The sequence below is a fragment of the Peromyscus californicus genome, unplaced genomic scaffold (assembly GCF_007827085.1).
Source record: "Peromyscus californicus insignis strain IS unplaced genomic scaffold, ASM782708v3 Scaffold_9__1_contigs__length_137607984, whole genome shotgun sequence".
Lineage (NCBI taxonomy): Eukaryota > Metazoa > Chordata > Mammalia > Rodentia > Cricetidae > Peromyscus > Peromyscus californicus.
Window position 1 is genome coordinate 122,213,429 of NW_026294617.1, and position 13,631 is coordinate 122,227,059.

At 39.7% G+C, this 13,631-nt stretch overlaps 2 protein-coding genes and 1 pseudogene across 2 annotated transcripts; all 3 read right to left on the reverse strand.

The window, feature by feature from the left end:
• Positions 1-319: 319 nt before the first annotated feature.
• On the reverse strand, positions 320-1,434 carry LOC128105558 (calcium-activated chloride channel regulator 4A-like). The gene is made up of 2 exons (XM_052730799.1): positions 1,204-1,434; positions 320-862 (listed from the first exon to the last, which is right to left on the reverse strand). The coding sequence occupies exons 1-2, from the start codon at positions 1,346-1,348 to the stop codon at positions 396-398; spliced, it is 612 nt and encodes a 203-aa protein (XP_052586759.1). The 5' UTR covers positions 1,349-1,434; the 3' UTR covers positions 320-395.
• Positions 1,435-7,581: 6,147 nt separating this feature from the next.
• Positions 7,582-13,012, reverse strand: LOC128106707 (calcium-activated chloride channel regulator 3A-1-like; annotated as a pseudogene).
• A 40-nt stretch (positions 13,013-13,052) lies between these two features.
• On the reverse strand, positions 13,053-13,223 carry LOC128105559 (putative 60S ribosomal protein L39-like 5). The gene has a single exon (XM_052730800.1). It carries the CDS (start codon positions 13,203-13,205, stop codon positions 13,053-13,055), a length of 153 nt encoding a protein of 50 aa, XP_052586760.1. The 5' UTR covers positions 13,206-13,223.
• Between the last annotated feature and the right edge of the window lie 408 nt (positions 13,224-13,631).

Consider the following 13,631-nt stretch of genomic DNA (forward strand, 5'->3'; position numbering starts at 1 on the left):
TGTACAGTTGGAGATTTTGAGTTACTATAATGCCATTAACTTATATTGATAACACTGAGACCACATTCATTTCTTCTCTCTAAATATTGTTGATTTGTTCTTTTATGTTGTATCTTGGCTACTTAAATAGACACTTTTAGTTTCTCCAGGATATTTGAAGTATCATTTCAGAAAACTTTGGCATCAGGAAAAAAATACAGAACTGGAGATCAATATAAAAATAGTTTTTATTACTACTTATGTTGTGAATATAATTATAAACATTAATATTGGTAGTTTTCATGAATGGGTATTCTTAAAGCAATCTTTTCAACCCTCTTGAAATTGTTTTTGAGTTCATGATCACATGGGATGTACTTAAAAACTCAGAAATAACTTTTTATTTATGTTGCTTTTCAAAATGTTATCACAGCTCTTGATGAGGACCTTCTGTTCTTGAAGATACAAATAGTGGCACTTAAAATAATACAAACAAGTGCAATAGAGCCCACCACAGACAGCACAATAGTGGAAATACTAACTCCAGAATGTGGACTTCCCCCAGGACTGCCAGGACCGTCAGGACTGCCAGGACCGTCGGGACTACCAGGACCGTCAGGATCAGGCTCTGCTTGAGGCGTGAACAGTGCTACTTGTGCGATGTTGGACAGTTTCGATATCAAATTGCTTTTGTCGACACTTTGAATGGCAATGAAGATGTGGGTTGCATTTTCTTCTGAGATGTTTTCTGGTTTAAAGGCAAAGGTTTCCTTGAAGTTGGCTTCATTGGGTAACAGGTTAGTCGTATTAACTTGAAGAGCCCCATCAAAATTGTCTCTTAGGTCAATGATATTTTCACTTATTCTTATGATATACCGTTGAACTAAGAAAAATGTTATGCGTGGGTTAGTTGCTATAACATACCATATTAAATTTCTTTCTAATTATTCTAAAAAATGTTTAACATGCAAAGTATGCTCATATCAAAAGTTTTATTCATTTTTTAATAAAAATTGAGTTCTGACTTTTAAATGCTGCTAAATGCTACTCTCTTTGCATGCAAAGCAAGACCTGTTTAATAAATTATAAAATATCAGATCATAGAATTCCTACTGTGCTGAGTTCTCAGTTAAAAAAATCACCCTCTTCTGACTGAGCCATCACTATTGACTCACATTGGACTTCTCCCATTTAAGTCAAACCCACACGATTCTTTGTTCTTACCTTTTCCCACATCAAAATCATCTCCCGGTGCTGTCCATGTTAGACTGATCTTCCCTATCAAGTGTGGCATCAAGGTCTGTGATTTGACTTGGTGGGTACTGGACAGGCAATGAATAAGATGGAATATTGGATACCACAAATGCATCTCCAGATGTTGTTCTTCTGAAATTCTGAAATCCAGGACTGGATGAGTAGCCTCTGTTGTTTCAGGTCTGGGTGGGTTCCCTTCAATTTCTCCTGCATTTAAAATTCTCTAGATTAAATTGGATGAAACTGTACTAGTGTATTTGGAACTCAGTCAGTCAGCTCCCTGACCCTATTTGTTTTTCCTTTCTTTTTTCTTTCTTTGTTCAAACAGCTGCATTTTTATTATGTACTACAATATCTGGGCACTTGTAAATTTAGCTCACAATTATTTGTAGAAATGCACAACTGATATCAAGTCATGAAACTGGTCCAGTCACTGGCATGCATTAATCATGGTTGAGGTTGCACAATTTTAATTAATCTAAAATTTATCTGCAGGAAATCAAATACATCTAATTTGGCCATTTCCTTTTCACATCCATGATTTGAAGAAATTCCCAAATGTATTTTTCCATACATGAAAGTTACGTGTGTGAAACGACACCCTGTGCAGCGAACTCTAATTGTGTTACAATATGCAGTCACTTCACTCCCGCCTTATTCTACATCTGCTATTGTGTGATGACACGTGCATCTTTTTCCGTAACCTGATACATGCATTACTTTGGTTTCGGTTAGCCATACCTGACTGAACTGTTCAAAAGTCAACTTCCTGCTTCTGATGTTTCCAGTTGACCCTCCTTTTCCAGCCTCCTGTGAGAGAGTTGAAAGCCAAAATGTATATATGTAGAAATTGACACTTCCAATTTTCTGAATTCTTAAGTAAAAACAGTCACTTAAAGTGAGGCAAAATCCCAAAGCCATCTCTGGCACCGGAGCCACCAGGAAATTCCTATGGAAGAAAGTTTAATGTCTGCGCCTATGAATGAGACTTGGCCCTTCACAGACTGGCTGAAGCAATGGTAGGAGATGGTCAATAGCATGCGGAACTAAACTTGGGGTGTCATCTCAGAGGTCTCACTTATTATAGCAGAGACAGCAGGTTTGGGGGTTAAAGTCCTAAAAAAAAAGGCATGGGCATCTTAGTGTGAGGGCATTGGTACCATTTCATGGGTCCACTTTGGAAAAGGAAGGGCTATGACTGTTGAAACAGTTTTCCATCCATTGATATACACTTATCTAACACTTTCCTATTACTGTGTAGTATGGTAGCAGTGGGTATGCACACACTTGTCAGCCTTAGCAGACACACTTCAGCTTTTCATTTACAAGTGTGATGTTCACAGTGGGTTTTCTTATAAATAGCCTTTTACACAGTAAGAAAGTTCCCTTCTACTGTAAGTATTTATAATGAATGAATGATATGTTTTATCAAAAGTTCTTACACATATTGTAGAGATGATAAGTTTTTAACTTTTATTCTATTCTGTGATGAATTGCATACATATGTATTTAAATAAAATAGAATTATATCACTTCTTCTTTTCTTTTTGTTCCCTCCAGCCCCTTCCACATCCTCTCCCACCAACTCCTCCCATGACCTCCACCATCTCTCAAATTGATAGTCTCTTTTTCTTTGACTGTTCTGTTATTGTTTTATATATATTCTTATCAAAATAAATTTCATGTAACATGAATCTTAAAAGGTCTTATTAATAAAAACAAACCCAGGGCCAAGTATTTGGGTGAACGCTGGAAGATCAGAGAGACAGAACACAAACCACAGTTGACCTCACCTCACCAACTTCTCAGGTGATCCTGTATCCTTGAACTGGAAGCTTCTGAGTCCTCACCTGAATGGATCTCAGCTGAACTGCTACTCAAAAGCCTAAAAGCTTAACCAGGTTCTAGCTCCTGCTCCTCATGTCTTATATACCTTTCTGCTTCCTGCCATCACTTCCTGGGATTAAAGGCGTGTGTCACCATGCCTGGTTGTTTCCAGTGTGGCTTTGAGCTCACAGAGATCAGATGTATCTCTGCCTTCAGAATGCTAGGATTAAAGGTGTGTATGCCACCATTTTCTGGCCTCTCTATATAGTGGCTGTTCTGTTCTCTTTGGCTATTACCTCTGTATTTGGCTTTGTGTTTCTTATTTAATAAGACTATTTAGAATTTCATCTACAATTTTATACATACATACATACTGAGTCCTTTTTTGTCTGTGTATATATGGTTCAGGGATGACTATTTTTGTACTGAGTAACCACTTAGACCGTGGTTCATCCTGGGGAGAGGTTAATTTTCCTTCTCTCGTCAGTCATTAGTTGCCCTTAATTCTTCATCTAAAGGTGGGACCCTATGAAATCTGCTGTTTCCTAGTTAGCATGTGTATTAATATTGTCATTGTTCAGGTCTTGTTTGTGCAGTTGTTTCTAGGAAAGACATTATCAAAGCAAACTTCCTGCTATTCTGGATCCAACTATATTTCTGCCCCCTATTTCATGATATTCCCTGAGCTGTAGATGCAAGAGCTATGATTCAGCTGTATCCATTGGGGCTAGGGTCCCTACAGTCCATTGATCTCTGCATTGTGTCCAGCTCTGTGTTTGTGGTGTGTGTGTGTGTGTGTGTGTGTGTGTGTGTGTGTGTGTGTGTGTTGTCATTGTTATTATTGTCCCATTTTGCTTTAAAGGGAAGCATCTTTGATGTCAGGTGGTAGTTATGCTTGTATATGAGGTATAAGGATAAGAACAGGGTTGTAGGAATTATGTTGGTCTAGTAAAGTGACAGTAGTAAATTCTCTCCTAAGATCACCAGTATATGAACGCCACTTATTGTACCTTATGGCCATCTTGTCATGGCAGTCATCGTTGTGGTTCACAGGTGTCATGGATGGGTAGAACTATTTTCCCCCTTCTGAGAAGCTTGCATAGTACTTTCTGGAACTATAAAACTAGACCACAGGAAGGGAGTTTTCAGGTCAGATCCAGCTCAAATCCTCTTGGTCCTATGTCCTAAGTATATGGTGTCTTCAGCAATAGGGACTTACATTAAACATTTGAGAGGCAGCCAAGGGCTACAGCAATAGCCTACACTGTTTGGGAGTTACCTGAACTACCCTGACCAACCACTTAAAAGGAGGTTTCTCGAGTCTTGTACATACATTTTTGAATGGTAAATCATTCTTACAGGACTATGAACTTCTTGGTTAAGCATATTATTCATTTATGAGACTTTTAGATTCTGTTTGCTAATGTTTTGTTAAACATTTTGGTCTCTGGGTCCAGAGTAAAATTGGAGGCTGGAGAGACTGCTCAGCAGTTAAGAGTGTACAGTGCTCTTCCAGAGGATTCAAGCCTAGCTCCTCACATTCATGTTTCTTGGCTTACAGCTATCTAGAGCTCTGGCTCCAGTACATCTGATACTACCGAACCCTTGTGGGCACCTGCATTCATGCTACACGTACATCCTGTGGTAGCTAACCTTGGTTGTCAACTTGACTACATCCACAGTCAACTTGGTCGAATTATTTGAGGTCGAAAGACACACCTAAATCTGGGACACATCTTCTGGTGGCAGCACACATAAAAGGACATGGGAGAAGGACACTTTTGCTTCTTTTCATGCTTGCCTTCACTCTCACTGGCAAGTTCATCTCTCCAGCTACAGGAGGCCTTCCTTCACTGGGATTAAAACTCACTTCTTCAGGATTCCAACCTAGACTGAAGACCAGCAGCTCTCTGGGAATCCTCCATGTCATGGAAGCCAACCCTATAAATCATATGTATATGTTATGACCCTCTAGAGAACTCTGGCTAGCACTTCATGAAAAGAGAGATTCAATCTTGAAACTATGCCTCAAGGTTTTATAAAATGAGGGTGATATTTATGGCTTTGAACCACAAAGTGGCTGGAGAGTGGAAGCGATACCACTTTTAGAAAGGAGTGATGATTGGTGCTGGCTTCATAGGAACAGGACTTATAAGAAAGGCACTGGTTATGGTCTCCCTTTATGAGGAGTTTTTGGGGAGGGATCTATTGTGTGAAAAGTATTCAGAATGATCTAGAGACTGTAACTCAGTTCGGAGGGTCATCTTGAAGGCAGAGGATGCAGACCTTTCTGTGGCCAGATCAAAGTTACTGACATGTCTGAGAGAAGCTTTAACATGTTTCAGATGAACCAGCCTGACTCTGTTAAATTTGCTGAACCCAGCTTCTTTTTGATAGCTCTCTTTGACATGTAAACTAGTGTCTTTGGAAAATACATCACAGAGTGACTGTTCACCTCACCTCTGGGTGTGATGTGATCAGCTGTACTCACAGCAGAATGAGCTGATCTTTATGAAGAGTTTTTACTAAGATGCTAAACTAGAGCATCTTTATAAAGACAACTGAGAAATTCCATTTAGTCTCAATTCTAAGAAAAGCTTCTAAGCAAATGATTTGTTTTGATGTTTCAAAAGTTGCAAATTTGACAGATGAGTAAATTTCCTTTTTTAATTGCTTATACCTGAAACATTGAGTCAGATTAGTAAATGACTTTTAGAAAAGCCCATGGGCCTTTCTAGGTAGAAAGGAGCTTTCTCAATTCAGCCTTATTCCTGGCTTCACTTTCCATTCCTACCATTGCCTTTGCCTCGTACACTATCTTTCCTTAAATATCTTCATAAGCTGCTACTGATCTTTATGGAACAAGAAAAGCATAAGGCAGTCATCACATCTTCTGACTGTGTAAAGAACTAATTTGTTAGGTTTGCAGAGAGAATGTAGTACGTTCCATCCACTGTTCCATGAGAGTTAGAGAGATGATTTTCCACCTGATAGGAATAGCAGCCTGACCTTCCACACTGCCATCAGAAAGAGGGCTAACTAAACAGAAGGGGTTCTGAAATGGAAGCTGGCACTCTTGACTTATTTCATAGTTCTGCAGAGAATGAACTCTAGAGACACAAAAATTATCAGATAAATTGTTGCTAGAAAACCTTGTGGAAAATTGGTGTATGCCTCAATTCTGGTAGCCTGGACACGCTTATTTATTTCTAATTCTCTCCATGACATACATCTGGGGTTAATTATGGTGCATTATCTCTAACAGGATTGGCTCATGACGCCCCTTCTCTATGAGTCTTTATCAGCTCTGTCAGTTCCGGCCAACCGGTAGTGTCCTAACAGCTAGTCGAGCTTCCATTCTGTGAGCAGGCTGAACCTCTGAGCCAACGTGAGCAGCACAGGTTCTTTGTCCCGTGAGGCCAGAAATGGAACCCCGAGGTGCTGGCCATACTCTGTGTGGTTTTCATGTTGTAGCATATGAGATGCGTGCTCTGTTGTAGTTCACAGAGCAGGCTGCCCTGCAGGAGGGGTTGTAGTGAGGCAGGGGTGCATGGTAACTGACAGATACATGTGAAGGTCCAGAGATGGGGCATCCTGACTCCAGTGGTGCATGAAGTCCAGTTCCTGGCTCCTATCTTCTTGGGAGGAGTTTCCTGTGGCTCAGGCAGCCCATGTGCTGTCTGCCACATGGAGAGCAATGGTACCTTACAGAATGTTGTTGTTTGAGTGTGAAACATCCTTCATGAGCTCAAGGTTTAAATGTTGATGACAGACGTTCTTCCAAAGACTGACTGCCTCCTGACATCCATCTCTATTTTTCTCAGTACTTTTTCAACATTCTGTTTATTACTTTCAGTTTGAAGGCTTAAACACTTTAGAAGTTTATGCATAGATTTTGGTTACGTTTACCCCAGAATTCCATTTCTTAAAAAAATCAACTTACTCACTCATCCCCATGAGAAATATGAGTTTTCACTAATTTAGAAGTAAAGTATATTTATCACAAAGTGCTATAGCAACTTAATTGTTTTCAATGAAGCATTTAGCCCCCCAAAATTTTGAAACTCAAGCAGTTGGACCCTAAAATTTTTGAAACTCAAAGGATGCATAGAGTGGAGGTGGAAGTGGGCCATAAGAGAATGTAGAGGAAGAGGAAGAAACAGATGTCGCATGTCTTCTCTCTATGCAGAATTAGTGTAAAACACATGTGAAGAAATGAAAGTGTAAAACAATACTGAAAATGTATATAGGCTTGACTTGCAATTTGTTGATGTTTGTGGGTTTACCTAGTTCATTTTTTTCTGCTACCAATAAATAATGTTTTTAAAATTCCAGTGAGTATTGAAATAGGTCCCAGTACCTGCCTATCTCCATCCCAAGATGGGAACACAAGGATTAGTTGGATATGTATTAACACATAATGGTGCACCTGAATATTGTGGTGAGTTGTCTGAACACCTGCCCACTTGAGCTGCCCAGTACAGAGAGGTGAAGCCATAGGCAAGAAGATATATAATCAGTTTAGCTCACACTGTGATACCTTGTTGTTTCGAGAGTGTTCTTTCTGGATATGTAGAAGGGCCAATCTGTGTTATACTCATTAAATACTCCCCACCGGAGATGGGCCCACTCATGGACAAAGACTCTGTCTGAAAGAGAAGATTGTCATCTATAAAGCTGTAGTTAAAATATTTGAACACAGTTTCCTTCTATTTCCTCTCATTTTGTCCATTTGCAAAATTGAAATTGTTACAAACTCTAGCAATTTATACTTTTTAGTAGCTCAAAAAATTCAAACATGGTAGTTACAACAAGTGACCCATTATTTATAAGTTTGAATGCACAAATATGTGGATTGTAACTACCATATTTTCAAACAAAGGTATTACTTGATGTTTACTTTTCTTAAAGTCTTAGAAATCCACATTAATAGTGGTGGTTTGCTTTTCCCCATTGGAAATAATAAGTATAAAATAGATATTTCTACCTCGGAGTCCATAAATAGGCAAATTATCAGTCAGTAGAAAGTTTGGAGTAAAATGTATGTACTGTCCTCTGTCTCCACATTGTCCATATTGAAGTGTGTAGGGATCATCTCCATATTTCAGATAAGGATCAGCAACTATGACATCTGCCTAAAATGCAGAAGAACAAACCCAGTCAGATTACAAGGGCGTTAGAAATGAGATTTTACAAAATGAACTGTTTCATCTAAACTGATAAAAGTTGGGGCCGAGTAGAGGGTGCAGTGTGTGGTGATATTTTATTTGTGCTGAAATGTGGTGATATTTTATTTGTATGTTAATAAAGTTTGCCCAGAGATCAGAGGAAATTGCAAGCCATTAACACAAGTTAGGCATGGGTAGCACATGCCCTTAATCTGATCACTTGGCAGGTAGGGTATCTGGTGTTCAAGGACACACTAGGGAACAGCCAAGCATGGTGACACACACCTTTAATCCCAGTACCAACCATAGAAACCTGGGGGTCTGTAGAGACAGGCAGTAGGTTGCTGGGCCCAGAGTCAATGAGAGGGCAGAACTTCAAGGCAATAAAGGCATGAGTAGACAGAAAGTAGCTCACTTTTTTGGAAGACGCAGAGCTGGGAAGAGGAAGGTTGATGGCTATCCCTATTTCCCTGATCTCTAAGGCTTTTATGCCTATATTTGGCTCCGTGTTTTTTATTTTATAAGACTGTTTAGAAATTCATCTACAGTTAGCACCCAATGTGGGGCTCAAACTCACAACCCTGAGATTAAGAGTCTCATGCTCTACCAACTGAGCTATGGGATGTTGTGCATGCTGTGAATATGTGTTGCTCTGATTGGTTGATAAATAAAATTCTGATTGGCCAGTAGCCAGGCAGGAAGTATAGGTGGAATAAGCATAGAGAATTCTGGGAAGTGGACGGTTGAGTCAGGAGATGCCAGCCTGCCATCCAGGAGCATCATGTAATGGCACACAGGTAAAACCAAGAAACATGTGGTGACATATAGATGAACAGAGATGGGCTGAGTTTAAGTGCAAGAACTAGTCAGTAGTTAGCCTGAGCTAATGGCCGAGCAGTTTTAATTAATAGAAGCCTCTGTGTGTTTACTTGGGGGATGTGAGTGGGAAAGTTGTGTCCTGACTGCAGGCAGGGACACAGCAAAACTTCAGCTACATCAGTGGGTTAAGTGCTTTCTGTTTATGAACAAGGACCAGAGTTCAGTCCCAACACCCACTTAAAAGCTGGGTATGTTCATAGTTCATGTGTTTCCACTAGTTTGGCTATTTGTCCCCGTGCTTTTTCCAATCATGGTCTCAATATCTCTCACTCATACAATCCCTCCTCTTTCTCACCAATTGGACTCCCAGAACTCCACCTGGGGCCTGGCCATGGATCTTTGCATCTGCTTCCATCAGTCATTGGATGATAGTTCTATCATGCCAGTTAGGGTGTTTGGCCATCCGTTCACCAGAGTAGATCAGTTTGGAGGCCCCCAGGCAGTGGGACCAGGACCTGTCCTTAGTGCATGAGCTGGCTTTTTGGAGCCTGGGGCCTGTGCTAGGACACTTTGCTCAGCCTGGGTGAAGGGAGTAGGGGACTGGACCTGCCTTGACTGAATCTACCAGGCTGAGCTGAATCCCCAGGGGTGTCCTTGCCCTTGAGGGGATGGGAATGGGGGACGGATTAGGGGGAGGGTGACAGTGGGCGGGTAGAGGGAGGACAGGTGAATCTGTGGCTGATATGTAAAATTAAATTAAATTATAAAATTCGAAAAAAAGCTGGGTATGGTAACCCATGTCTGTAACCCCAGTAGTGAGGTGGTAGAGACAGGCGGACCACTAGAGATTGTTCTCCAGTCAGTCTAGCCAAATTGATGACTCTCAGATTCAGTAACACACCCTGTCTCAAAAAATAAAAGGTCAAAAGCAAACAGAGGAAGACACCAAATATTGACCTCTGACTCCTACCTGAGCATGTGCACATACACACACACTCTACGAACTGTGGTTAGAATTTTAGTTGGTCTTGTAATAAAAAACCCAGAGCCAGATATCAGGGTGAAAGCTGAGAGATCAGAGAAACAAAACAAGCCACAGCCAACCTCACCTCGCCAACCTTCAGCCAATCTTGTTTTCTCAGACTGGAAGCCTCTGAGTCCTCACTGAATCTCAGCTGAACTGCCTTTTTCTTATCTCCTCATGCCTTACATTCCTTTCTCTGCCTGTCCATGTAACTTCCTGGGATTTAAGGTGTGTGTGCTTCCCAGTACTGGGATTAAGGGTGTGTGCCACCACTGCCTGACCTCTATGTCTAATCTAGTGGCTGGCTCTGTTCTCTGATCCTCAGGCAAGTTGATTAGGGTACACAATATATCACCACAACACAGAGAGAGACACACACACACACACCACACACACACACACACACACACACACACACACACACACTACATACACTATATACACATATGCACACAAACATCATGCACACTATACACACACACACACACAGAGAGGGAGAGAGAGAGAGAGAGAGAGAGAGAGAGAGAGAGAGAGAGGAAAAAGAGGCAGGTGCACAAACATGTGGACACAAACATAGTTCACACACATATATACACACATACAAAAACAGCAAAAGATAATTTATATTGCTAATTACTCACTTAATGATTAATAATTATCAGCTTTTTAAGTATTCACTTGGAAAAGGCACAAGAAACAATTTAGGGGATGGATGTGACACTTTGTCATATGATTCTTGTTTCAGCATTAAGTACTCAGATTTTGACTTTCAGGTCATCAAGACTAAAATGCTTACTTTCCTGAAATAAAATCTTCCTTTGCTGTCTTCAAACAGGTAAGTATAGGTTTGCATTACCATTTCCTGATGAAATTAAAAGTGCATTGTGGTAAGAAATTCAAAATAAAATGAGCATGAACATCAGTACCCAAACCAGAAGAAACAAAGGAGGGCTCCTCTCCCTCAATATGTTTGCACAGGGTAGCTGAAGAAATGGGATACATTTACTGAATCTCTCCAATCTATCAACTCACTTCCATATGCCCAAAGTAAACTCTGATATTCACTTGCCCACCCCTCCAGTTGGCGGTTAGGATGGGGATGGGCATGAAGTCTCTGGGTGAAGTATGAAAGTGATTATGATCAGAAGTCTGAAGGCAAGTTTATTTAAGCAGTTTTCTTAAAATTCTGTTGTTTAAACAAACTGGGGGATTAAGGTCTGGTAACCTTTGTATTTGATGTTAATTAGAATTGTTTTTGTTTTATTTGCAGTAATCATATAAGGAGAGTGTATGCAAAAAAGACCAGACTATAAAAACATAGTTTTTGAAAGCTTCATATACAAATATGGATCTACATAACTCCCCTCCTTACTACCTCCTCCAACTCCTCCCGTAATCTCCACTCTCCTTATCAAACTCATGATCTCATCTTTAATTATCATTGTTACATATATGTATACATATATATATATATATATATATATATATATATATATATATATATATATATCCTACTGAGTCATTCTAGCATTGCCCAAATGCTAATAATAAAGATAAATAAGACTGATTTTTTTCAGCTTGCTACTTGCTATGATCCGACAAACCAATCCATTTATAGAGGAATAAAACCCTGTGATCCTATCCATATGGAGATTTTGAGAGGATCTAAGAACAAAGTACATATTACACAAATGGCTTTATTATACAAATGCAATTAGAAATAAACCAACTTCAAACATTTCTAAGGTTTTCTTTAAGGTAAGATAGATAAGAATTTTAGATTTTCCAAAGTTGAGCATGTGGGAGCAACTGGAGAAATGTGTCAGACAATAAACTGCTAGAGTTTAAGTGTACATTTGCTGTATAGATTTTGTAAAAGCAACATCATTAAGATAAAATATGAGAACATTTCTCCACTTGCTCCAAAGTCTATTACCTTAGCTAGTTAGTAATTTATTAAGAGCTTGAAGAGTAGTTTTAATGTATAATAAAAATATAAAGCTAAGCATATACTCATCTTCACTTGTAGATAATACTGCAGACATGATATGTGCAATCAAACCAATTTGGGAGCGTATAACTCTCTCTCTCTGTTCAAATACCTAGGTAAAAAGAATTATTGACATGCAAATGTACAGATAATAAAACCCTTTTTACCTTTATGCTTTGGATGAGTCTTTCATCTTCTGGTACACTGGGGTTAATTGCAATGACCACACCCCCGTATCCATTTGTTTTCAGATGAACCATGGAGCTTTTCACCTCCTGCAAGAGATGCAGGCTGAGGAACAGAAGGACCTTCACCTGGTACCATGTTTGCACATGCTAAGTGAGGAAGCTAAGAAAGGAGGGTTTTTAATATGTCTGCCTCACTCAGGGATTTGGACCAAGACCAGAATATTTACATGTATTTGGTAGAGAGAAATGCTGATATCTCTTGGTGACCTTCCTTATCCAATCGAAAGACTTAGTTGTTAAATGACATGGGTATTGTGGTGAACACATTTATTGTAGTTTCTAAGACAATAGACAGTGTGGAGCTGCTAAAAAATTTTGTGAGTTAAGTTCTGTTTGCATGAGTTTATCTAGTACAACTGTAAGTCTCCCAGTGCTTAAGTGGGGAATAGAGTCCCTAAACCTGCCAAAGACTACTAGAAAAACCGGTACTGGGAGGGAAGCCATGGCTTTTTGGCATGTTCCTATCTCCAGCTGTTGACAATATCCCACTTTGCCAGCCCAGGCTTGCTGCAGCCTTTCCTGTAAAAACTTTCCATGTTATCTGGAGCATTTTAGTGTTTTTTCAGCTACCCTGAGTCATTGTAATTTTTTTTGAAAGGTTCTACAATTTATTATTGGAAAAACCGCACCATCAACTGAAACATGACCAAGTCTCCAGGTTGAAAATGGTCACCTCCATCTGGTAGGATTGATCAATGACCATGATCCGGTATAAACCCTCAGTATTGCCATTGTGTGAATCCTTATAGACCCAGCTTCATTTTCCAGTTTCTTCTCTTGGAGTCATACCTGATTTTGTTACCAGTTTTCATCCGAATCCATTGAGGAATAGAACGATTTTGCTTTTGTTTCTTGGCTGGGAATTGCTTGAGTCTGAAAGTCTTGTGAGCAGACATGGCAAGAAACCGAGTCAAGTGTAGGGCACACAATGGTGGAGGAAAGAAGAGCTTGCTATTGTATTCTGTCTCTGTTGATTCACTCAGCTTCACCAACATAATGTATCTTCTTATTAGATTTTCAATTCTCTTGTTAGCAAGAGATTGTTTTTCTGAGTTTAACTTCTCCCCCAGGCTCAGTTTCCCTACTTTGAACAAGAACACGGAGGTCTTCTAAAAAGAATGCTGTGAAGATTAAATGGAATAGCATGTGAAGCTGGGTTTGGTGCCATATACTGTTGGGTTACAGGTGGGGTAAACCATGTATCTTAAAGTCAGGAACAACAGAAAGAAAAAAGATAAGTTTCCTAGGGCTATCTATCCACTATCAAGTGGTCATCCCTGAAATCATATACATATAAGCAACACCTAATGGGCCAAGCAGAT